This window comes from Bombus vosnesenskii, unplaced genomic scaffold (genome assembly GCF_011952255.1).
Source record: "Bombus vosnesenskii isolate JDL3184/JDL3185 unplaced genomic scaffold, Bvos_JDL3184-5_v1.1 scf7180000013883, whole genome shotgun sequence".
Classification (NCBI taxonomy): Eukaryota; Metazoa; Arthropoda; class Insecta; order Hymenoptera; family Apidae; genus Bombus; species Bombus vosnesenskii.
In genome coordinates, this window is record NW_022883264.1 from 159,660 (window position 1) to 183,950 (window position 24,291).

At 27.0% G+C, this 24,291-nt stretch overlaps 4 protein-coding genes and 1 long non-coding RNA gene across 10 annotated transcripts; 3 read left to right on the forward strand and 2 right to left on the reverse strand.

The window, feature by feature from the left end:
- Window positions 1–62: 62 nt before the first annotated feature.
- On the forward strand, window positions 63–4,643 carry LOC117239053 (tubulin-specific chaperone D). 2 transcript variants are annotated; one of them, XM_033504322.1, is made up of 8 exons: window positions 63–612; window positions 726–2,409; window positions 2,702–2,905; window positions 3,059–3,223; window positions 3,309–3,403; window positions 3,509–3,862; window positions 3,950–4,252; window positions 4,325–4,643. In XM_033504322.1, the coding sequence occupies exons 1-8, from the start codon at window positions 271–273 to the stop codon at window positions 4,604–4,606; spliced, it is 3,429 nt and encodes a 1,142-aa protein (XP_033360213.1). In that variant the 5' UTR covers window positions 63–270; the 3' UTR covers window positions 4,607–4,643. The 2 variants fall into 2 exon arrangements, with proteins under 2 accessions (XP_033360213.1, XP_033360212.1); XM_033504321.1 differs by having other exon boundaries at window positions 271–612; window positions 3,309–3,433.
- A 790-nt stretch (window positions 4,644–5,433) lies between these two features.
- Window positions 5,434–9,550, reverse strand: LOC117239056 (alpha-(1,3)-fucosyltransferase 10). Of its 3 annotated transcripts, none has more exons than XM_033504329.1 (7): window positions 9,231–9,550; window positions 7,713–7,752; window positions 7,483–7,601; window positions 6,966–7,185; window positions 6,647–6,836; window positions 6,390–6,567; window positions 5,434–5,919 (listed from the first exon to the last, which is right to left on the reverse strand). In XM_033504329.1, exons 1-7 carry the CDS (start codon window positions 9,270–9,272, stop codon window positions 5,440–5,442), a joined length of 1,269 nt encoding a protein of 422 aa, XP_033360220.1. In that variant the 5' UTR covers window positions 9,273–9,550; the 3' UTR covers window positions 5,434–5,439. The 3 variants fall into 3 exon arrangements, with proteins under 3 accessions (XP_033360220.1, XP_033360219.1, XP_033360218.1); XM_033504328.1 differs by having other exon boundaries at window positions 9,219–9,550; XM_033504327.1 differs by lacking the exon at window positions 9,231–9,550 and adding an exon at window positions 8,502–8,843.
- LOC117239057 lies at window positions 6,418–7,299 on the forward strand. Its single transcript, XR_004494340.1, has 2 exons — window positions 6,418–6,551; window positions 6,987–7,299. It is a non-coding gene; the product is annotated as an uncharacterized LOC117239057 (long non-coding RNA).
- A 2,621-nt stretch (window positions 9,551–12,171) lies between the features above and the next one.
- Window positions 12,172–19,719, forward strand: LOC117239083 (protein singed). Of its 2 annotated transcripts, none has more exons than XM_033504360.1 (8): window positions 12,172–12,351; window positions 14,322–14,464; window positions 14,806–15,049; window positions 15,279–15,412; window positions 16,160–16,449; window positions 16,764–16,924; window positions 17,149–17,619; window positions 17,859–19,719. In XM_033504360.1, the coding sequence occupies exons 2-8, from the start codon at window positions 14,402–14,404 to the stop codon at window positions 18,062–18,064; spliced, it is 1,569 nt and encodes a 522-aa protein (XP_033360251.1). In that variant the 5' UTR covers window positions 12,172–12,351; window positions 14,322–14,401; the 3' UTR covers window positions 18,065–19,719. The 2 variants fall into 2 exon arrangements, with proteins under 2 accessions (XP_033360251.1, XP_033360250.1); XM_033504359.1 differs by having other exon boundaries at window positions 14,336–14,464.
- A 355-nt stretch (window positions 19,720–20,074) lies between these two features.
- Window positions 20,075–23,424, reverse strand: LOC117239081 (ribonuclease Z, mitochondrial). Of its 2 annotated transcripts, none has more exons than XM_033504358.1 (7): window positions 23,205–23,424; window positions 22,837–22,969; window positions 22,015–22,726; window positions 21,458–21,777; window positions 20,961–21,359; window positions 20,517–20,860; window positions 20,075–20,431 (listed from the first exon to the last, which is right to left on the reverse strand). In XM_033504358.1, the coding sequence occupies exons 2-7, from the start codon at window positions 22,903–22,905 to the stop codon at window positions 20,083–20,085; spliced, it is 2,193 nt and encodes a 730-aa protein (XP_033360249.1). In that variant the 5' UTR covers window positions 22,906–22,969; window positions 23,205–23,424; the 3' UTR covers window positions 20,075–20,082. The 2 variants fall into 2 exon arrangements, with proteins under 2 accessions (XP_033360249.1, XP_033360248.1); XM_033504357.1 differs by having other exon boundaries at window positions 22,837–23,072.
- Between the last annotated feature and the right edge of the window lie 867 nt (window positions 23,425–24,291).

The following is a 24,291-nucleotide window of genomic DNA, read 5'->3' on the forward strand; positions in this document are numbered from 1 at the left end:
CCCTATATTCTTAAAGAAGACATTCCATTATTTATAATAAACTGTCTCAAATAAATACAAATTGGATATTTGTGTAAGCTACATAAACTCATAAAAGGTTTATTGTACAGCCACGCATGCGCCATTTAGCATCGTTTTTCGTGAAATCGTTCGAAAGAATCTGTTCTTCATATTTTTGGGCTGTCATACGTAAACGTAATCGTATAGGAATGAATTGTAATTGATCGTAGTCGTTTTTCCGAATAACACGAAACGTGACGAATAAAAAAAATGGTGTTAAATGATTGTCCAGAATCGGAAATAATTGGTTGTGGATTTAGTGCTTTTAAAGAAATCGACGAAGTGACTTTTTTAATTACTGAACTAAAAAAGGTGGATCTTTCTCCGAGCCTTATTGAAAAGAATCGAGACCGATTTAATTTTATCTTATCACAATATCAGGATCAAAGGCAATTGCTAGATCCTTATTTGGATGATATTCTACAGCCACTGATTGGTATTATCAGAGATGAAAATTCTACGGAAATTATGCGGCATAATGCTTTTAAATATATTTTCATTGTTATGTCCGTTAAAACATACAAGAAGATTGTTACATACCTTCCACATGAGGTATGCAGATGCTTTAATTTTTTTAACTTCATTTTCTCTCCCCCTTTCCCGCTCTCTCTCTCTCTCTCTCTTTTATATTTTAATCTCCAAATATATAATTTAATTTGATACAGGTAGCAGATCTTTTCCCTGTTTTACGAATGTTAGAAAAACAAGATCCAAATGATGTGGAGACATGGGAAACTCGTTATGTACTTTTAATTTGGCTTTCTATAATTTCAAAGATACCATTTCCACTCTCACGTTTAGAAGTTTCTGATACTCATTCAGAGCAAACAATAATAGTTAGAATATTGAAAATATGCAAATTATTTTGCGTATCAAAGGACGCTTGTGCAGTAGCTGCAGTTTTTCTAATTGCCAATTTTTTATCAAGATCAGATGTAAAAAAGTTGTATTTGAAAGAAATGATAACATGGAGTTTACAATGTGTAGAAACTGATCCTTTGAGACATGGTCCATTAGCAGTTATAGCAGCTATATTAAAACACAGTGCAAGAGAAGATGTTAAACCATATATTCAAATGATTTTGGATAAAGTTTTAGAATTTCATCTGAATGATAATCCTGCAGATCTTATTCGGAAGTTTGGAATTAAAATTGTACAAAGAATTGGATTGGTGTTACTAGGAACAAAATTGGCTCCATGGAGATATCAAAGAACTAGTAGACCTATATGTCTAGATCCTAATATTAATACTAACTCTAACATTATAGAAAGTATGGAGGATATTAAAAATGTTTCATCGAATCATGATGACCGGGACATTCCATCAGCAATAGAAGATATAATTGAACAACTTATACAAGGTCTTAGAGATAAAGCAATTACAATACGGTGGTCTGCTGCAAAAGGAATTGGTAGAATAACAGCAAGATTGCCAATGGATTTAGCAGATGAGGTTGTAGGATTTGTGCTAAATCTTCTTTGTGGTCGTGAATCGGATGCTGCTTGGCATGGTGGTTGTCTGGCATTAGCAGAATTAGGAAGACGTGGTCTTCTTCTTCCTCATCGTCTAAACGATGTGATACCAGTTGTCCTTCAAGCCTTAGTATTTGATGAACCAAGAGCTTATGGTTCAATTGGATATTTAATTAGAGATGCTGCATGTTATATTTGCTGGTCATTTCCAAGAGCATATGATTCTGATATAATTCAACCATATGTAAAAGAAATTGCAGCTATGTTAGTAGTTGTTACTTGTTTTGATCGAGAAATTAATTGTAGAAGAGCTGCTTCTGCAGCATTCCAAGAAAATGTAGGAAGACAAGGAAATTTTCCACATGGAATAGAGATACTTACAATTGCTGATTATTTTGAAGTTGGAGTTAGAAATCATGCATACTTAAAAATTAGTGCACAAATTGCACAATATGAAGAGTATACAAAATCTTTGATTGATCATTTGATTACAAGAAAAGTTACACATTGGGATACAGCAATTAGAGAACTTGCAGCCAAAGCCCTCTTCAATCTAACATCTATTGATCCTAATTATATTAAGCATACAGTTTTATTAAATTTATTAGATATGTTAAATTCTATTGATTTAAATATTAGACATGGTGCAGTATTGGCTATTGCAGAAATCTTGGAAGCATTGTATAATTGCTGCAATGAAAAAATTGAAGATATAATTGGACTATCAGCTGTGGAAAATGTCAGAAACATAGTTAACATTTTTAGGAAAAGAGGACAATTCAAAGGTCTAGGAGGAGAATTAATGAAACAAGCATGTGCTGTGCTCATAAAAAAGTGCTCTATTGTTCATTTTCCAATTTCCGTTGAAATTATTTGTAAGTTTGATATCTTGTATTATAAATTTTCATACATAAAAACATATATAATATTATATAATATTCATAAAAATGTACAACAATTAATAAATTTATGCTGAAAATATAATTAAAGTTTGACTCATAAAGTGTTAACCATCTATAACAAAATTGTAAAACAAAATATTAATTCCTATTTGATAATGTTCTGTGATAGTATATGTAAATACTTTTTATATTTTCATTACAATATATTATATTATATATTATATTATTTAAACACAGTGTAAATAAAAAAATATTATTTTTGAAGGTGACTGGCAAAATCTTTTAGAGGAATGTTTGGGTCATGAAGTATCTGTAGTAAAGATGAAAGCTGCTGAAGCACATACAGAATTTTTCCGAAAATACTATGCAAACATGGATAATCAAGATCGCAATATTGTTATTAATCGTTACCTTGATAATTTACAATCAAGTAATCAACTTGTTCGAATAGGCTTTGCACAGGCTATAGGTAATGTGAAAACGTTCTTAAAAATTTTATTGTGGAAGGTATTGTATAATGTATTTCATAGTATACGTAAAGTTAGGTCTATTATGTCAATTATGACCTTTAACATAATATGGTATTTATTTTATTTATTAAATAATAATAATTCTTTTGTAGGCTATTTCCCTTTATTTATAATTTGTGAAAGAGTAAAAGATATAATAGAAGCTCTCATTAAATGTACTGAAATATCAGAAAGTTCTTTAAAATGGGCAGAAAGTAGGAAAGAAGCTATTCATGCATTAATAATGGTTTGTCAAACTCTGGGAGTAAAAGAAGCAGGTTTGTTATTTCTTAAATTGGAGTTTAGAATAATTAATTAATTAATTCTTCACATATTGTTTAAATGATGTTTTATATTTTTTAGATAAATGGCGTATATATATTCACAACTTATATGATTGTTATTTATTGGCATTGAAAGAATATACTATAGATAGCCGTGGAGATATAGGAGCTTGGGTACGAGAAGCAGCAATGACTGGTTTACATGTAAAAATATCTTCAATATCCCATATTTACATATACATATGTTTACTTAAATTAAAACTCTTTAAATAATTTCAGATGTTAACAAACTTAGTATCACAAGCAAAATTATTTTCTGTATTAAATGAAAACTTAATGGCAAATATAATTGGAGGAATTGCACAACAAGCTGTTGAAAGAATTGATGGAATTCGAGCGCAAGCCGGAATTGTTTTCAGTGCTCTTATTCATAATGATCCACTTTTACCAAACATTCCATATCATGCAGAATTAAAAACTATTTTTCCTTATGATGAATGTAAAGAAAATATAGAATGGCGAATGGAATCTGCTACTTTTCCACGATTTATTAAAATGTTATCTTATCCTCCTTATACAATGAATCTTCTACGTGGAATTATATTTAGTGTTGGTGGTTTAAGTGAATCTTTGGTATGGAATTATAATGAAAATATAATGAATTATATATTATGTTTAATATTCGATCTTTTGTATAACATTTTCGATTTTTCATTTCAGGTTAAATATTCTAGTGTTTCCCTATTTTCTTATTTACAAGAATTAGATGAATTGGGTCTCAAAAGTTTATGCTATAAAATTTTAAATATTTTTGAGGAAAGTCACAAAAATGAAAGAATGATTACATCAATGCTAGCTTTCTTAGATCGCCTACTTAGTTCCGGTTGTATCCAAGTCGTTCTTGATGATTTTGAAAATGAAATTGCAGAACAAATTCTAATACTGCTTAAACAAGAAATAAAAAATACGAACAATACTAAGTTGTTAATTAGCAGTATAAATGTATTTTGTCAGCTCTTACAGGTAGTTAGTATATTCCAATGTTTAGTATTAAAAATAATAAAATGATCTTGAACTAATAACAAGTTTTTACAGATACACGGACCAGTTGCAAAAAGAGCATTTTGTCAGTTAAGTATTTTTCTTTGTCATAAATATAAATGCATACGGAAAGTAGCTGCATTAAGAACATATGAAGCTTTAACTCTTTATGGGGAAGAAATGGATCTTCCAGAACAAGATTTAATGAAAATTTTGACTGAATTAAATGTCACTGACTGGGAACAATCAGTATCTGAACTTCGACCCATAAGAAATCATCTTTGTGATTTAATGAAAGTACCTGCTCCTATTTTGCAAAATAAGGCCATGAACTGAGCTTGCTTTTAAATTTTGTCGCGTCTCAGTTAAATTGGTATGTAGAATACTGATTTAAAATACTTATTTCTTTATAACATTGTTTTGTCATACAGGCTATTTGCCCAGAAAATAGAATATATGCCTAATATCAAATTCGTTTCTAATAATACAAGATATGAACTTCATATTATATTATGAGCTAATTTCATATTATATATATGAACAATATATTATAATATGAACTTTGACTCTAATTATTTTATTCATCATAGCTTCTAGAACGATAGTTAGAAACCATGAACAATATTATTACTATTTCATTCTGTATTCACACATAGAATTAGAAATTTTTGAACATCTACTATTGGAAGAACTAAAAGACATTTTTTAACAATTTCTTCTTATTTCATTACATCTTCCTGGTACCAGGTCTCCCTATTTGCCATTAAAACTTCTATTGCAACAGCAAACATCATAATAACATAGTAATTTTAACCGTTTTTTAGTGAGTACTATCATAAATAGTAGATTGTAGCATAATACCCTAATGTTGCTTTGAGTCCTTCTCATTTTTTTTTTTTTTATATTTAATATTATATTAAGAACATAATTTAGAAATGGTAACTATATAGGTAAATATATAGTTACCCTTTAAATGATATTTGAAAATCAAGAAATAAAGTGTTTCCAATAGCTTTTTGGATATTATCTTTATTATAAAAATACAGTTCACATATTAAAAGTTCTGTAATACAAATAAAAACAAAACATACACAAGTATGCAACTAATATTACAATCTGTTACTAAATATATAAAATAGTAAACTTTCAATTTATTAAAAATAAATAAATTAACATTCATTTCTATCAAAAAGCTTCATTTTATCTGTTTCAAAATTTTCCTCATTAATTGTAAGGTTATTTTGCATATGGTAACTTAATATCTTTGCACCACATTTTTCTAAAGTCCATTGTTTTGTCCACCAATTAGAATGATCAGTTTTGTTTGTTAGTGGATTTTTTGGCAATGGACAGTTATAATGTTTCTTATTGACAATTTTTGTTTTCCTTGGTTGATATATGCTTTTACAAACAAAACATTCAAATTCTTCAACATAATTTCCAAATTCATTAGATAACCATTCCTCTTTTCTCTCTAATGCCTTTCTTAATCCTTCATTTTCAATTTCATAGTCGTCAATTAATTTGTGGGATAAATATTTATTATATTCAATTTCATTATTGGAAAGATTATATAAAAACTTGGCTAAATTTACTGGATTTTTGAAATCGAGTATTGATATAGCAGACATATTATTTGGAAGCCAATCCTAAAAAAAAGATCAAAACTGTATTATATTATAATCAATTTTGTTGAATGTATATATTTATATTAGACAGTTGGAGTTGAAGAATGCAACTATTTTAGTTAATTATTTATTTACCCAGGACAAGAAATTTTGTTTCGAATAATTGACTACTTTTACAAAATTCTCATTACATTTATAGACAATTTCGTTAAATTGTCAATACTAGGCTTCAGGCAAATTTTTACAACCGTTTTGACTTGTTTTATAATGAATAGTAATATCAATTTAATAAATCAAATAACGTTATATTTACCCAATATTTATATAGTTTTGAAACTGAAATTTGTATGTAAATTACATTAAATGAAATTAAACATTGATTAGTTTTTTAATATCAATACAATTAAATCAAGAAATTTATCTTCATTCGAAAAAAATCAATTTAATCTATTAAGCAATAAAAATAATAGTTATATAACAAATTGTAATACTTTGAATGATGGTGATCCATAATATATAGGTATAGATCCAACAATAAGGGGCCTCCACAATTTTTCAGTGATATAGTCATCGCAGACTGCATTTTCAAAAGCTATTGTAAACTTGTAATTGGCAATAAAAGAAAGAAAATCTTCACTGTTCAATATTTCAAGGTAATTTTCCTTTAACCTAGATTATAGTTAAACTCTTTATAGAAACAATACAAATGGTAGAATTGACTTTATTTAAGTCTGCAAAAATATTGTACCTTTTCTCAAGTTGAGCATTATTTAAACATGCGCCATATGAATCTATACGTATATATTTCATTAATTCAGCTACATAAATATCTCTGTTACTTGCAGTATCACAATCAGATTGTATATAAAGTAATGGTGCCAAATTTCTTTTATACATCAACCTTGTTTTTTCTTTTGTAGATACAAAGTATTTTCTATCTGTAAAATTGAAGTATTAGTGTTACTATTAATTAAACAACTTCTGTTTATAACACCATACTGTAATGAAAACGGGACCGGATTATTAATAATTTAAATATATATGTATATTGAATTCTTTATATTCACCTAATAATTCTGTAATTCCAGGTAGATCTGCAAGAGTTAGAGGTACATCACTAAATCTGCTAAATGTTGAAGAGTATGTAAAAAGATTCAGAGTTTCCTGTTGAACTAATATTGGATTATTTCTTGGGGATTCTTCATGAAGCAAACCCCACGGAATTTCGTCGGATTTCCATTTTGGTAAATCATTAATTCGAAAATTACTACCATAGAAAAGAAAACTCTGAAAATTAAGAGCGATATATATTTCAAATAATAATGCTGAAAACAAGTATGAGCAATTTGCACATTTATAACATTAAATTTAATAAATTATAAATCATTGATTTTGTAATAATAAATTAATTAATTTCTATTTAGTACCAATACTATTTTACAACTATTTGAAAAATACAAAATATTAATCGAATTTGTAATAATAGGACTATCTTAATTTTAGAAAATAGCTGAAATTTCTTAAATTTTCAATATATCCGAAAATTTATCTTTAATACAAGTCATAAAAATGTATATACATTACTTTTATCTGTTTATGATATTGAAAGGATCGGTTACTTGTAAAATAACACTGATAATTTTCACAGTCCCGTAATTTTTCATCATTTCCAAAAGGTGTCCACCATAGAATTATGGGTACATCTAAAAAAGTATGATAAAAATATATGTACTAATATTTTCTTAATTTTTATACTTTTGGTTTATATTTTATACTTTTTTAGAGATATTAAAAACTTGATGCATTTTATATACCTGGATGATGTAATCTGTTACCATTCTGAATTAAGTAAACCTGTTAATAATATTGATCTTAAAACTCATCAACCTCATTATTATCTTACTTTATCAATAATTTAAATAATAGTATTTGGTATTAAAATAATTTATTGCGTAATTATTGATATTGCAGAGCAGAAAAAGATTGGTTATTAATTTATTATTATCAATTATTTTGCATAAAACATTTCATTATTAATGTTTCTTACATAATTATATAATTTTATTTTATAACATTTAACCATTTGAGGGATGCTGACATATGTGTTTATTTTCACACGTGTTAACATATTTTCAAATATTATCTATTTCATTTAATATTTATAAACATTATATTTTAAAGAAATGTAATTAAAAAATAAAAACTAATCATCTTTCACTGCCTGTAATGAATTCATCCTTGAGGAGGTTTAAAAATTAAATTAAATATTAATAATATTCATTAATTTTTCTTTTATTTTTGTACAACAGAATTGACAATTTGTTATCATAACATGATAAATTACTTGATATTAAAGCTAAATATTTTATTATTTATATTAATAAATATCAACGTATTCAAATAATGATGTACTATCTTAAACTATATTTGCAAATAAAATTGTTCTAGCGTAATGTGTACTCATATGCATATATAAAAAATACTGTGATATTTTATGCTATAACATACATTATATACACGTGTATACATTATGTATATGTATGTGTTGTTAATAATAAATATTAACATAATATAATACATACTATTAGCAAATATATAAATACCTGGTAAATTATTATACTAAAAGTTAAGGCGGTGATTGTTGCAAATATAAAATACATTTTCTGACAAAGATACGACATTTTATAATTATTTAATTTTAATATTCGACGATTACTTTTGTTGTATTTCTGTTCTGTTGTTGATTTGGTGTTTTTAAATATATTTCATTTAAATCTTACTCAGATGGCAAAATGTTTAATATTGTTATTTATATAAGGATTGTCAAGTTTTTACAAGGAAGTATGACAAATTATACTTCAGTTTTTGTCCTTGATCATTTTAATGTTCGTATATCAAAATTTAACTGCTTCTAATTGCTATCTTGTATTCAATTTTATATTATATTTACTTTTTTACTATATTATATCTAATTTTATATTATAGCTACCCAAATTTAATAATGGAATATTATTTCGTCAAAACAGTATTTTGCCAATAGTATTTTAAAGGTTTAAAGTTTGAAAGAAATAAAAAGCCTATATTGCACTCTGTCAACTAAAACAATTTGAGGTTAAGTTACAGATAAGAAATATAAATGATACAAGAAGGACACTACTACAAGAAATGGATAAATTGCAATGGAAAGACGAGAATTGTCGTAATTAATAATTACTAGAAATAATCATTTCTTAGAAAGTTTGTAACATGCAAAAATGATAAAAGCCATTAACTAGTCAGTGGTGAAAAAAAAATAAAGGAATTGTATATGATGTACAAACTTTTTTACATACATATATAATATTCATGTGTAACCTAAACCTATAGTCAAACATATATCCGCGAACACACACAAAACTTTCTAAAGATTTGTAACAGCAAGTCGGTCATGGTTACGATCACGGTTGCGATCAGGATTACGATCACAGTCACGGTTACAGTCACGCTCCTGACTTCTCTTTGACGGTCAACGAACTCTCTCTTCTCCTTTTCTTTATTCATTCTTCCTTTCTCTCCATCAGTTACAGTTTTCCTAACGACGTTGCTAGATGCATCTAGGCCAGGCTATCGCAAGACAAATTCTGCTGCAACAAATGAACGACTTATGTATTTAAAATTACTAAATAACTTTATAATCTCCTTTTGATATTATCAAATCTCAGATCCTTATACAAGTGTATCACATATACCTACATAAATATATATAATTGTTTATAGTATATATAACATACATTATATTATATATGTTATATAATATACATATTATGTATTATAATATATGTTACAAAGTTAAAATAACTATTGCAAATTAATTTCAGAGTTAAAATAATAAATAAGAAAAAGTATACTAATTGTAACTAAACCAATCCACTGTGCCAAGGAAGCTTCTTGTAATGAATGTAAAGTCTGATATACAATAAAGTATTATTATTATATTATTATTATACATTATATATCCTAATACGTGAAAGTTACAATATTTATTGTAATTATAGTTTGAGAAATATTGTTACCTATATAAGTGTATATCTTTTTCATCATACAAATTCACATAAATTTAACCACGCATATCCATAATCAAGTTATTCACATGATGTTGATTCTAATTATAATAAAATACTAGTTGATATAAATAATGCACATTGCAAAACAAAACATTTGTGCGTAAATTTTTATTTGCAAGTACCTATATAATTTTTTATATTAAATTTCGAAATAGAGACACCAATTGTAACATAATGAAACTATAACATGCATGCACTGTAACATATGGCTATATAATGGTATATGTATCTAAATAGAAGTTAGTAGTTACTAATTACCAAAAGTTCAAGTTTAATAGTAAATGAAAGAAATTCAGAGCTGTTCTGCGTCCGCGATTTGCGAGGAAAATCAAATTAGTGTAAACCTCTTATTAGATACGCTCCAAAGTTTTTAACTTCCTGAATGAAACATAAGATGAAATTCTGAATATCCGATTGATTTATATAAACTTTTAATAGTCAAACACTGTTGACCTTGTTTTACTGATAGGTAATGACATATAATGTTAAACATATTACGAAATTTCAAAGAATGAATATCTCATTATTCGAAAATAAATGAACATGCTTAGTTAAAACGAAAGATTTCGATTACGCAGCGAAATGCAATTAAAAATTATTTTCTCAGAAATTTATTTCCGTGAAAAGGTACGTGTATATATGCTCCATCGACATCATTTGAGCTACAGTGATATATATTGATTCAAAGTTAAGCTTACACAATTCTAAGGAAATAACAATCCAAGAAAAAGAATGTGGAAAATTTTAAAAAAATATGGGATATTTATTTCTAAATAGATGTCATTGTTATTCTGCTCATTTTAAATCCGATCCCAAACGTTGTAAATCAAATACAATTTATTCAATTCAAGGAGAAGTATGTACCGTTTACCAGTTTAAATTGATGAAATTTTAAATGGCCTTTGAAAAAGGTAATTATGGCAGAAAGTCTATATCGAATATAAAGAGGACGAAATAACTGTATATCGTTTAACTGTAAACTGTCTAAGAAGCTAGGATTAAATTCCTAATTACATTAAATGTGTATTTCTTTATGAGGAGAATATAATTAAAAAATGTTATCATATATTAATAAATCGATCAAAATGTATTCATTTTAAGACATTAAAAAAATAAAAATGATAATGACGACCGCATTTAATTGATCGTAAATAATATATAAGCAAAATACAGACTGCTTCAGATAATTCAATTTATACAAATAAAAATATAAATCACAGAAAAACATTATTCAATACACTATTACATAAAGCTAGCATTAATAGAATCTAAAGTGATTTTTCGTTGAATACTTAATATAATATGTTTAGTATTGAAAACATTTCAATAAACTACTGTTACATTTTTTATGATTTGAAGTTAAAGTGTTTGTCTGGTAACAAAATAATTTCACAAGACCTGACAGTTAGAAAGACCAGTTTTATTATTGCATATTAATTTTCAAAAATCAATTAAGTCAGGTTCCAATATACTATTATTCATATTATGATTATAAAACATAAAATCATTGCAGTTCAATTCGTTCATAATTTTGTAATCAAGGCACATCTTCTCAAGAATAAGTCAGTGTCTAATGCTTTAATACTTTTGAGCAGTAGTAAATACATCTAACAAATATTTTGAAAGTTTCACAAGAAAGAAATATAAATTAAGCGAAAAGAAAATTATTGCGAGAAATGGATAAATTGAAGAAAGTCGAGAACTGTCATCGTGAAGTATTATTGGGGAAATAACTATCATAAAGGTAGTAGGGTCGTCGATCTGTGGTTCACAGTCCTCCGGAAAGTCGACAGTTCGATGTATGCTCATTCCCCACCTTCTCCTCTTTCTATATCCTCTATCGTTCACGACCCCCTTATTAAAACGGCGCACGCGCGATATTCTGGTAAAATTTCGCAGGGCCGTATGAATTTAAAGATGCGCACTCTATCTGTTACATTTATTGTATGAAAATATTCATTTATCTACACGATAAATGCCACCACGTACCATATATTACATAAATTAATATTAGAACGTTAAGTAATTTTCATAATAAATATAAGCAACAAAAATAACAATAAGGGTAAAGAATAAAAGAATCTTAGGATATCTCCAACAATTTGCGTTCTATAGACAGCCCTGATTCGACGATGGGATCAGATTTTGCGCATGCGTAAGAACTCCTGAAGGATCCTTAACACAAACTGAGAAGAACAAGCGATCCAAAGTCAGTTGCTGGCTGGGTATCTTTATTGTGACGAATATAATTCGTCGCTCGTGACTCGTACCTCTCTTGCGGTACTTTTCTCTGTCTGTTTTTTAGTGTTTTCTCAAAACTTGCACATATATCTGCCTTCCTTCTTGTCTAGTGAGTATACTTGATTTACTTGGCAACAAAATTGTAATGCTTTATTTAAATCAATTTATTTAAATTATCTTTATTATACATGTATATCATATATTTATTAATAAAAATTATGAATTTAAGCTATAGATATGTGAAAACATATTATTTATTTAATATTTAGCTATTATTGGGTGATTGAAGGAAGTTCGCATAATTACTGTATATTATACTTTGGTCATTGTATTTAATTGCCCTTTTAAAAATAATTATTTTTCATTTTCTATCTAATTTTTCTCGATATTTATTAAACAAAGTATTATTTAGAATCTTTCAGTTTAATGTTACTTTATTCGATTTATTTGACTAATTCTTTTTTTTATTCTTCCATAATTATACTTGAATCTTCGATCTTTACTATTTGTTATTATTCTGTCACTTTAATCGATTTACAGCTTACAATTTACAATTTAAAGATAGCTTTGTCAAGCTGGGTGGATGAAACGCCAGTCATTGTTCTGGCTTTCGTATCGTGTTATTGATTTTGCATTACGGTTTAATTAACCGATTTTTGAGTCTTATACTCTTACATTTTTTTGTATAGTTCCTATTCTTGTTGCTAGTAATTTAGCAAGAATTTAAGATATAATATTACATACATTTATATAAATATAATTATATCGCCCAATAATATAGTGAATAGGTATAAAAAAATGATAAAAAATTAGTCATTTGTAGTAATTAGTAAGTAGTAATTGAAACAATTTTTACTACAAATTTTCGTTAAATAAATATTTACTACGATAATAAAACAACAGGGGAAAAAGGTATAAATAAATCAAACGATGAAAAAAGATCAATTTTCTTTATACATAATTTTTTCACTTATTTTGCATTTAACGCATACTTGATTACATGTCTTTTGCTTTACAATATCTAATCAAGGTAATGATATTGAAGAACTGTCATAGCATGGAATAAAGTGCGTTGGAATTTATAGATAAAAAAGTACAACATACTTCTTTTACGATTAAAGAAAATAGACGATCAATAGAAATTAATAAGGTTCGCCTGTGAACAAAAAAAAGTAATTGATAAAGCACGAAACAGTACTGTTAACATTTTCATATAGAAGAAGTTGGCCCCACCCAGGCGGAAACACGTACAAATGAGTCACCAAGTTGAGGGTTGAAAATAAAATATGCTTTAGGAGAGGACAAAATTTCAGGATAAAAGTGATATTCTAAGTTGGGAACTATATTTTAGAAATTATCTTTCCGGGGAGGTCAGGATTATATGTGTATGCTCGTGTAAAACAATTTCAATCCTGAAACACAAATAGGATGGTTATACCGTTGTAAGATGCACTGTATCTATATACAGTGGCTCACGAGAGTATTTCAGCACTTCTAGAAACGTTTTATGCGTATATCATACAAAATAGTTTGAAATCTCATTAGTACTGTAACGAGATACGACTATCATAATTATGTTGGTAAAATTTGGAACGGATCTGAAAATGTATATGGAAGTTACAAAATATTTCTTGGAAGCACATACTTCACAAATATTATTATAAAATAGTATTAATAAGCCACAATATAACTATAGTCAGATCATCTTTAACATTAACTGCATGTTTAAGACCGTTACTAATGTATATTAATTTGTATCTGTATATACTAATTACTCATTAACTGCTTGTTGTAATATATGTCTTGTATCTAACTTCTATAAACATTTTCGGATTGATTTCAAATTTTAATATTATAATCACTATAATCGCGTTTCGTTATAGTGCTAACGAAATTTCAAAAGGCATTCACATAATGCACATAATATATCCATAAAAAAATTTTGCGATAAATGTTCGAATACTTCTGAGTGTGCTTATAAACGTTTCTTATTTTCATTCTAAATAATTTAATAGCGTATTAATAGCGTATCTTCTAACATTTATTACCTTTTTATTTATAAGTTTATTATATACGTAGTTTCTATTTAACAGCAGAATCAATCGAGGGGTTTTTGCGACACGTGTTTCTGTATAGCGACCGAATCGCTGAAATAAACAATGCAGGCTAACGGTGCTGAAAATGTCGGTCCTGAAAATGCAAGCGAAAAATCAGGATGGACGGTAATTATCATTTACTGAAAACGATATGTATATTAGTTATAAAAAATTTATATTATTATATATGTTTATGCTTCATATATTATTTCAGTTTTAAAATGTTTAGAAATTGTTTTAGTTTGCATTTACAAAGAATATTTAATTTAAAACTTGCATGTATTGAAACTCAAAATAATAAACTAAGAGCGATAAAAACGAGATTTAATGTTTATTTTAATAATATTTTAATTTAATAATAACTAAATAATATTGAATCGTATATATTGCAATTAAATTAAATTAATCTAATTGGATGAGGCATTTTAAAAGTTGATTTTTAAAAATATTTATTTAATTTATTGTAGGTTGGATTAATAAACGGAAAGTTTAAGTATCTTACAGCTGAAACCTTTGGATTTAAAATTAACGCAAATGGTTCAAGTTTAAAGAAAAAACAATTGTGGACTCTAGAAGGTAGTGAACAACAGGTTTTCCTTCGATCCCATTTGGATCGTTATTTAGCAGTGGATCAGTTTGGAAATGTTACTTGTGAAGCAGAAGATCCTAGTGATCCTGGTTGCGCCTTCCAAATACAACTAGCTTCAGATGGTATATAACATTTTTATTTAATATAATAATATAATTTATTTTTATTATTAATTTTTAGTTTTGTTAATAATAGGAAACAATCTGCAAGAGCAGGTTGTACACACTGGAATAGAAAAGCAAAATATTTGAATTGAAAATAGTTCTATATAAAATATTTAAAGAATATTAAATAAGTTAAAAAACTTCTATTATTAATTTTTATATTAAATTATTGATTATAATTTATTAGGAAGTGGAAGGTGGGCTCTGAAGAATATTCAAAGAGGATATTTCCTGGGTTCTAGTCAGGATGAACTTAAATGTATGGCCAAAGCCCCCAGTGAAGCAGAGTATTGGCTGGTACATCTTGCTGCTAGACCTCAGGTAACTAATTTTCTTATATATTACAGAATCAGAAATTAAAGGCTTAGAACTAATATAATTATATTTATCAATATATAGATTAATACCATAACTTGATCATCCTCAATATTTCACTTATTTTTGACAATAGGAGATGTCAGAAGAAAATGTTATGATTTGAAGAAAAGAAAAAAATGTTCTCAATTCTTCAAGATTTTAAGATAGCCAATATTTTTTAAATGAAACAACATATTGTTATCATTATAATGTAATACATAAAGTCAAAATCCAATAACATATAATAGCATGCCATCACATGACCTTGAGCAAGATGACAAAGATTTTCAAATATTCGAAAATAGATGCAAATAGAAAGATTAGTGAAGATAAATGTATTTACTAAATTTCGCAAACTGATGGTCATTAACATAATATGTTTTTATAGATTTTTAAAAATCTTATAGAGAATGAAGTGATTTTGATATTGCAATAATTTTTTAAGAAATCAAATTTTTTTTTAAATCAAATTAAAATCATAAATATGTGAAAAGTATTTCTTATAGTTAAGAGAAATGATGATATTTATTAATATTCCATCATAATATTGTATATTAGATTAAATATATCTATAAAAATTAACTTAATTTTCATCAATACTTAATAAGAGTTTTGCCTTTTTTTATGCATATTATAATAAAAAGGTATATATTACATTATTTTAAAATGTATATCAAGTTAATTTTAATTTGTTATATAAATATGTTTTAGGTAAATTTAAAATCTGCTGGAAGAAAACGGTTTGCTCACTTAAGTGCAACGCAAGATGAAATTCATGTAGATGCACCAGTTCCATGGGGAGAAGATACACTTTTTACTTTAGAATTTCGTCCTGCTTCGATAGAAGATGATGGCGATGAACATTCCAAATTTGAAGGTGGTCACTATGCTCTACATACTTGTAACAATAAATATTTGGCACGTGATGGAAAACTTTTGGATTCTTGTACCCGGGATTGCCTTTATGCTGCTGAATTTCATGCTGGATTACTTGCACTTAGGTTAGAGTTATCAATACATCTTATTATTATTATAGTATGATGTTAAAACATTTCCTCACAAATATTACTAAAAGGATTGTTTATATCTTATACTATATTATATTACAACTATTATATAAGTATGACAGAATAATTTAATTATTTATATACACTTTGATTCATAAGCAAAATGCATTAATACAAATAAGATATTTTTTATTCAAATAAATTTTGGTTACCCGTTATGATGTATGTTATATCTTTATAGTTTATGTGATTGTTTAGTTGCCTTAAAGATTATAACTAGCATAAAAACATAAATTTTGATTAATTAGAGATTTGTATGGGGCATATTTGGCACCTATTGGAAGTAAGGCTGTTCTAAAATCAAGATCAACAACTGTGACCAGAGATGAATTGTTTTCTTTGGAAGAATCATTACCACAAGCCTCTTTTGTTGCTGCTTTAAATCAACGATATGTATCTGTAAAACAAGGTACCTTCTATTTAAGTACATGGCCTAATTGTCTCATTTGATAGGTTTATAATACTTAATTATTAAACTGTATTAGTTAATAGTTATTGTTAAATTAAGCAAATATATATTTTTTTGAATTATAAATTTCAGTTTCTTCGGCTAATATCAATTAGTTACAATCACTAATTAATGTCACTCTCAGAAGTCTTTTCATATGATAATAGTATTCATCGTGATTCCAGGAGTTGATGTGACAGCTAATCAAGATGAAATTTCTGGACATGAAACTTTCCAGTTAGAATTCGATCGTGTAACTAAAAGATGGTATGTACGTACCATGCAAGATCGTTATTGGAGTCTTGAAGCAGGAGGTGGAATTCAGGCATCAGAACACAAGCGTTCTTCCAATGCTTTGTTTGATTTGATTTGGCAATCGGAGGATGGTACAGTAGCCCTACGTGCTAACAACGGCAAATTTTTAGCAACAAAGCGTTCTGGCCATCTTTATGCTAATGCCGATTCTGTAAACGGATTGGATTCAGATGTTAGCAAATATTATTTCTATTTGATGAACAGACCTGTTTTAGTATTACGTTGTGAACAAGGATTTGTAGGACCCAAAAGTGCAGCTAGTTCAAAATTAGAATGCAACAAAGCTATCTATGAAACTATTAGAGTAGAAAGATGTGAACGTGGAATTGTTAGATTTAAAGGTAACAAGCTTATTCATTAATTATCTTAACAATGTATCTACGTCAATATGGAAAAGTTACAGTTATCATAGCTTTAAATAATACAGATTTACTGGAAATTTTCTTTTATTACGAAAAATTAAAAATTTTAATTTTAGAATGTAATAGTAATTCACTAAATGTATTTGAAACGTCAACTAGACTTTTAAAAAATTAGGCCTTACAAAGTACTTTTTCATGAAAAGTAAATTTTATTTCAGGTCAAAATGGCAAGTACTGGCACGCAGATAGCGAAGGCGTAACCGTAGATTCTGATATACCTTCCGATGGATTCTATCTAGAATTACGAGAACCTTCTCGTATTTGTATTAAACACAGCGATGGAAGATATCTTACTGCAGGAAAGAATGGAGCGTTGCGTCTTGGAGAAACAGATTATGAATCTGCTACAAAGTGGGAATTTTAATCAACTAAACGATCATGTCTATGCTATGTTCTTTTAAAATTTTATTTAATCAATTCACTCTTTATATATTTAAAGAAGTTATATTTAGTAGATATAGATATTCTAATTTTTCATAAAAAGGTCGAAGAAAAAATAAGCAACTTAGGCCAAGGACTTTGTTACAGGGTTAAACAACTTCTATTTTTTATGCTCGTATGTTTTAGTATGAGAAATGAAAAGTATTAAAAAATAACGCAAAGTATAGATTTAAAAGAACATAGCTAAAATCCATTGCCCTTTTTATAGCTTCGAGTGTAATCTAATCTAATATTTACAAGTACGGGAAGAGCTCCTACCGAGTACTTAATTAGAAGTACATCGTCAAATTAATTTTTTACGATTTTTTTATACTTCTAACTACGAATTTTCCTATTCATAAAATACCGTATAAGACTGATCATTCGCATGTTTACAGAATAATTAGCGGTTATTACATCGTACTTTAATAATTTAAAGAAAAATTTAACATGATTCACTGTCTTTCGATCATAGAGTAATTGAATAATATTTGATCATGTAAATTAAAACTTACTTTCTTTGATTTAATGTATTGTTTGCAATATTATTTATTTTTCAATATTTAATACTTAACTGATCGGTAATTTTATGTAAGAATGTTATTATGTATATATTAAACTTCCTTACTCTTCCAATCACAGTATCTTTGATTGAAACTAATAAAAAAGTTTCTTATATCAGTTGTTAATGTAAAGATAGTTTTGACATTTTACAACTTCTTTTAATTGGTAGCTTCACTGTGTAATCATTGAGAAATACCTTGCTAATAATTTCCTTTTTGAAAGTAAAATAAACAATATGAAGAACTTGACCGATCATTTAAGTATTTAAAAAAATTCTGCTTTCTAGTCTTCATATTAATATATTCATATCAGTAATAACTAACTAATGTTGAATTCCTATAAAGCAATTCATACACTAGACAGCATATTTCGAAGATTGTCAATAAGTAATATACATAGTGTTTCAGTTGATAAAGGTAATCATTCCATATAATAAACATATTTCCTTTTCATTATTGAACCATACGCTACTAACATAAACGCACAAGTATGTCACTAATGTAAACTTGCTATCTAGTGTACAATATCTTTGAAGAAATCGATGCAATAATCGAATTAATCTGTATAATTTGAGGTCACGCTTTTTCTGTATAAGAAATTCACATTCCGTGAGCTGTGCAATGGTCAAAACATTTTTACAGCTATTTCTACGAAAAAAACTTAAGTCATAACCCGCTTAGGAAACATTAAAACCATAAATTTTATATATCGATTAGTATTAGTTCTGTGGGCGTGTAATTTATCGATTAGCTTATAAGTAAGATTTTTCTTTCCTTTGTCGAGTTTCAATATGTTTAATATGTATTAATATTATTGATATTCGACAAAAAAAAGAAAAATTATTTTTCGATATGCTTTTTACCTTTTATATAATACCTTTTTTATCTGCTCTCTATTTTTTTATACACAAACAAGGTTGATATTAAAGTCGTTATTTCAGCGATATTACCTGTAATTTACGTTATTTATCGTATTGAGGAAAGCGGGATAAACTAAATGCATTATGTAAGCAATAAATTCTGCTATTAAACATTTGTTTATTAAAATTTTTCACACATTACCATCTTTCCGGGATTGTAACCTTTCAAACAATTCCAATAATATAATAATAAAATATTTTGCTTGATTGATTATTGATTTATTTAAGAAAAATTTATTTGATTTAACAAATCATGTTTTGCTTTTTGTACTCTTGTGCAATATATTTAATAATATGCTATACATTTATTTTAAATAGTAACTTGTACTTTTTAACCATGTATCAATTATATACTAATTTATTTTACAGCTTAAAATTAATTTTAAAACATCATATACATGTGTATATGCAACGTTGGTAATGAACATGTTTCGTTTAACATTTTCAGAAGAAGAAGAAGAATTTATAGTATTCAGTGTTTATTCATCCAATACTTTATTATATTCATTAAACATTACTTTTATACACGGATAGAAAAGAGGCAACAATGATAATTGCGGCAATCTAAACTCCATATTATCATAAGCAATTCCAACATTTGCTTCTTTGTCTGGAATAAAAGGAATCTTTGAATAACGTTGACTAAAGTGCGTTAGTAAGATGAATTTTGCATTCATATATTTTCCAGCTTTTATCGCTTCAGAAGTCGTTGAATGCAATTTACTTTTTGCTAATTCTTCAAGACCGGTTTCTATGGTTGCTTCATGAATTAATAAATTACAATTTTGTCCTAATTTTATAAGATTTCGACAAAATATAGTATCACCGCTGAAATAAAGCATAGGATTCTGTTTATAAAATTGTTGATATATCATAGTAATTAATTTTATAACCAGCATTTTACTTATCTTACCTATAAACGATTTTTTTGTTATCTTGAAGAGTGATAGCAATACCATATGATTCCTTACAATGAGTAACATGAATTGTGTTTATTTCATTAACATTTAATTTATTATAAAGTGTAATTTCAAAATATTTTGGTAACTTATGAGAGTCTAAATACAAATCACCATTGTGCAGTAAAATATATTGTTGTACAACAGATTCAAATTGGCCATTATAATAATTCAACCAAGGGGTCATACACTTTGGTGTTATCAAATACAACATTTCATCTGTGACCTCTTTCCTTCTTAAAAGCAAACCCATGAGTCCTAAATGGTGATCTGCATGTATGTGTGATATATAAACAGCCTAAAAAAGAAAGAAGATTAGTCTTATATTTTTTGTCAGAAAGCTGAATATTAGACAGATAAGTTTCATTAATTATCGTTTTAAAGTATAAATAATATACCTTAATAGTACGTAAAATGTTGAGACTTTCCGAAGCTCCAAAAAACCTAATAATTTGGCCAAGGGTACCTTCTCCACAATCCAATAAAATGCTACAATCCTTATTAATTCGTAAAAGAATACTGCTTGTATTTCTAACTTTATTTGGTACACTACAACCAGTACCTAACATCACAATTCGTGGATAATCCAAAATAGTATCTAAATTAAGTTCTGCTGATTTTTTGTTAATAATTGTTTTTAATTCTTTTAAAACATTTGTAAAGTCAGGAATTTGTGAAACTTCGTCAATATATGTCTTTGGTTCTTTGTAAATTTCAGCATTAAATAAACAGCTTGGTACTGGACGTATTTGTAATGTCTGTGCTGTCCTTGCACGGTGGACATTATTACTTTGAGTCTGAAATAAAAAATTTTCCAAGTATTTAATCATATAAAATTCTTGATATATTATTTTTTTAAGCTAAATAAATAAATAACACCATTAATATAACTTACTTCTTTATCTTTTTCAAAACAATCCTTATTTAATAGGGGAAATATTTCAGGATGCAACATATTTAATAAATATTGATTTTTATAAACAGCTTCGCTGCCCATGCAAGTATTTTCATCGTTTAAAACTATGTGTTCAGTATTTGGGGAAAATTTTTTTAACCAATCTTGATATTGTTGAGTAGTGAAAATGTTTTCAGGAGTAAAATGAAATATGCAAAATACTTCAGATTCTTCTTCCGTTGATTCTGTCTGTTGATATTTTAAGAAAGTAGGATGATTTAGAATGGGATCCAAATATTCTTCCGTCGGACATTCTACAACTAAAAATAGTTTTTAAGAATATACTTAACATTTTTAGTAGTAGAAAAAATCATAATTTGACATATTAATTAGATGCAGTTATAATAGATACCTAAAACTATCTTTCCTTTCTAGAAAACACTTTTTAATTATTTATAAATATTACAAATTATTAAAAATTGAAGAACTTAATATGTGTTAGATAATATTTAAACTGTGTATACACTAGAGATATGGTTATATATTCTCAAAAGTACCTATGAAGGTGGTTTTAGGGCTGTCTGGTTGTACTACATCTTTACTTCGAACAATAGTCCCATCTGGTTTAGTAACATCCATTCCATTCTTTAACGTATCTAAAAGTGGTCCAGGTGGTATACCAAAATCTATACATTTATTCATTAATAATTTTCCACGTCGTGGATGGACTTCACAAATATAACATATTAAATGTGGACCGCTTTTCATTTTCTTTTCTGTTTTAGTGTTTTGTTTGTTCGTTTCTTCATCTATAACTCTCTTATGATTTGCATTTATATGATATTCTTCATCTACCAAATCTGAAGAACTTTCTTTAGTATCTTTTAAAAATTTTGTTATATGTACATATGAAACTCTCATTATATTATCCTTATATGGTTTAGATTCATCGATTAAGGGATAAGTAATTTTTAAATTTGGTAAATGCACAAATGATTTAATTGCTTTTATATAGTCATCAAATCCTTCTGGGCAATGAATATTTATTTCTGTTACACCATTGGCTTGTGCTGTTAAAAGAGAACCTGGAATACCTCCAAGATTTTTCCAAGAAGAATATGTTACAAATATATTTCCTACTTTGGATAATTTACATTGATGTTCTTGACTTAAGCGTTGAACACCTTCTCCACAATTAAATATGTAATTACTATGATCAGTTAAAAGACATATACAAGATGGGGCCCCAGCTGCCCCACTACCAAGTACCTGTTTTAAGATATTAATTTTTAAGAAAATCATTATCAACATTATTACGTTTTAATATGTAACTAATTTATTTAACGTTCATTCATTTTATCCATAAGTGTTTTACATACCTTTAACTTTGCATTAAAATTCAGGCAGGGTTTTTTTATCTTCTTTCGCTGCGTTGTTAATAAATTCATCGTATAATGTTTATTGTTTGATAGTGAGTTTATATTTCTATTAATGCATTTGCAAAAACATGTTCTGATTTGTAACATAACAAAACAAAAGTCTATTTATTTACATTAACAAGTACAATTATCGATCATAAGTCTTGGAATGTGTATATTTTACACTGAACTATTAGCTACAGAAATGAAAAAGAAATTATTTAATTGTCAATATTAAATAATGCGGTAAACGATTCAATTAAAAAATACAAACTGTGCTAATTTTAATTCTAATAAACAGTTCTTTATTATTATATTTTATACTTAACCTCGTTATTTGCAAATTATAAAATCACATTGTACATAAACCCACAAAAATCTGTCAATAGTTGCGTCATTAGCTACTGTTAAGTTTCAGATATATTTTATTAAAATAAAACTAATTATGTATAATGAAAATACATAAAAAATTAAAATAATACTACGATTTGTTATTGAATGTGGTATACGAATACACGTGTATATTCACGTGTTAGGTACAGGAGCGCATTGATTAAGATGCTTCTGTACTTCTACCAATTAAAAAATATTTTAGCAATTAATATTTTAAAACATTTCAATTAAAGAAGATAATTTATGTTACGTTAATCAATAATAAGTGCCACATTACTCTTATCGCATTTGCGTAATAAATCATATATGTATTTACATATTATATTTCCGTTAAAGTACAATTATATGCATATTATATATTATATATGTATTATACCTATATATTTGTATTCTATATTTTATATGCTAATAAACTGTTTATAAAATTTCCCTCACTAATAACTAATAAGATAAGGAGATTATTCAGAACAATAATTATATAAATAAATAACTTTCTTAATTTTATTTTGGAGGCATTCATTGCAATCAATTCTATTAAAAGAAAATGAAAATTATACAAAATGTTATTCTCCATTATTCAAAGGAATAATTTGATCGGTTCCAAATGACGATAGTTTAGCTTCAATGCTGTGTTTATTTTATCGGTCTCATCTATAAGCACAAGGAATTCTAGGAATCAAAATTTGCTATATATGTGTATATACAATATATGTACTATATAGATTCATTAATATTAATTTTGCTGCTTCAAATATTATATTTAGAATATATAACAGACACACACACGCGCGCGCGCACGCACGCACGCACGCACCTGATATTAAGATGTAATAATTTTTAATTTATTTTGGATATTTACAGAACACATTAAGAATTATGTACATGTATTTTAAATTCAGTAATAGACATATGTTTGTATGTTTTTTTACTAACATATGTTTACATTTATCAAATATTATTATCTTCTTTCTAAAAATATGTATTACTTTCTTTGATCTTTTAAAATGTTAACAGAATTCTATA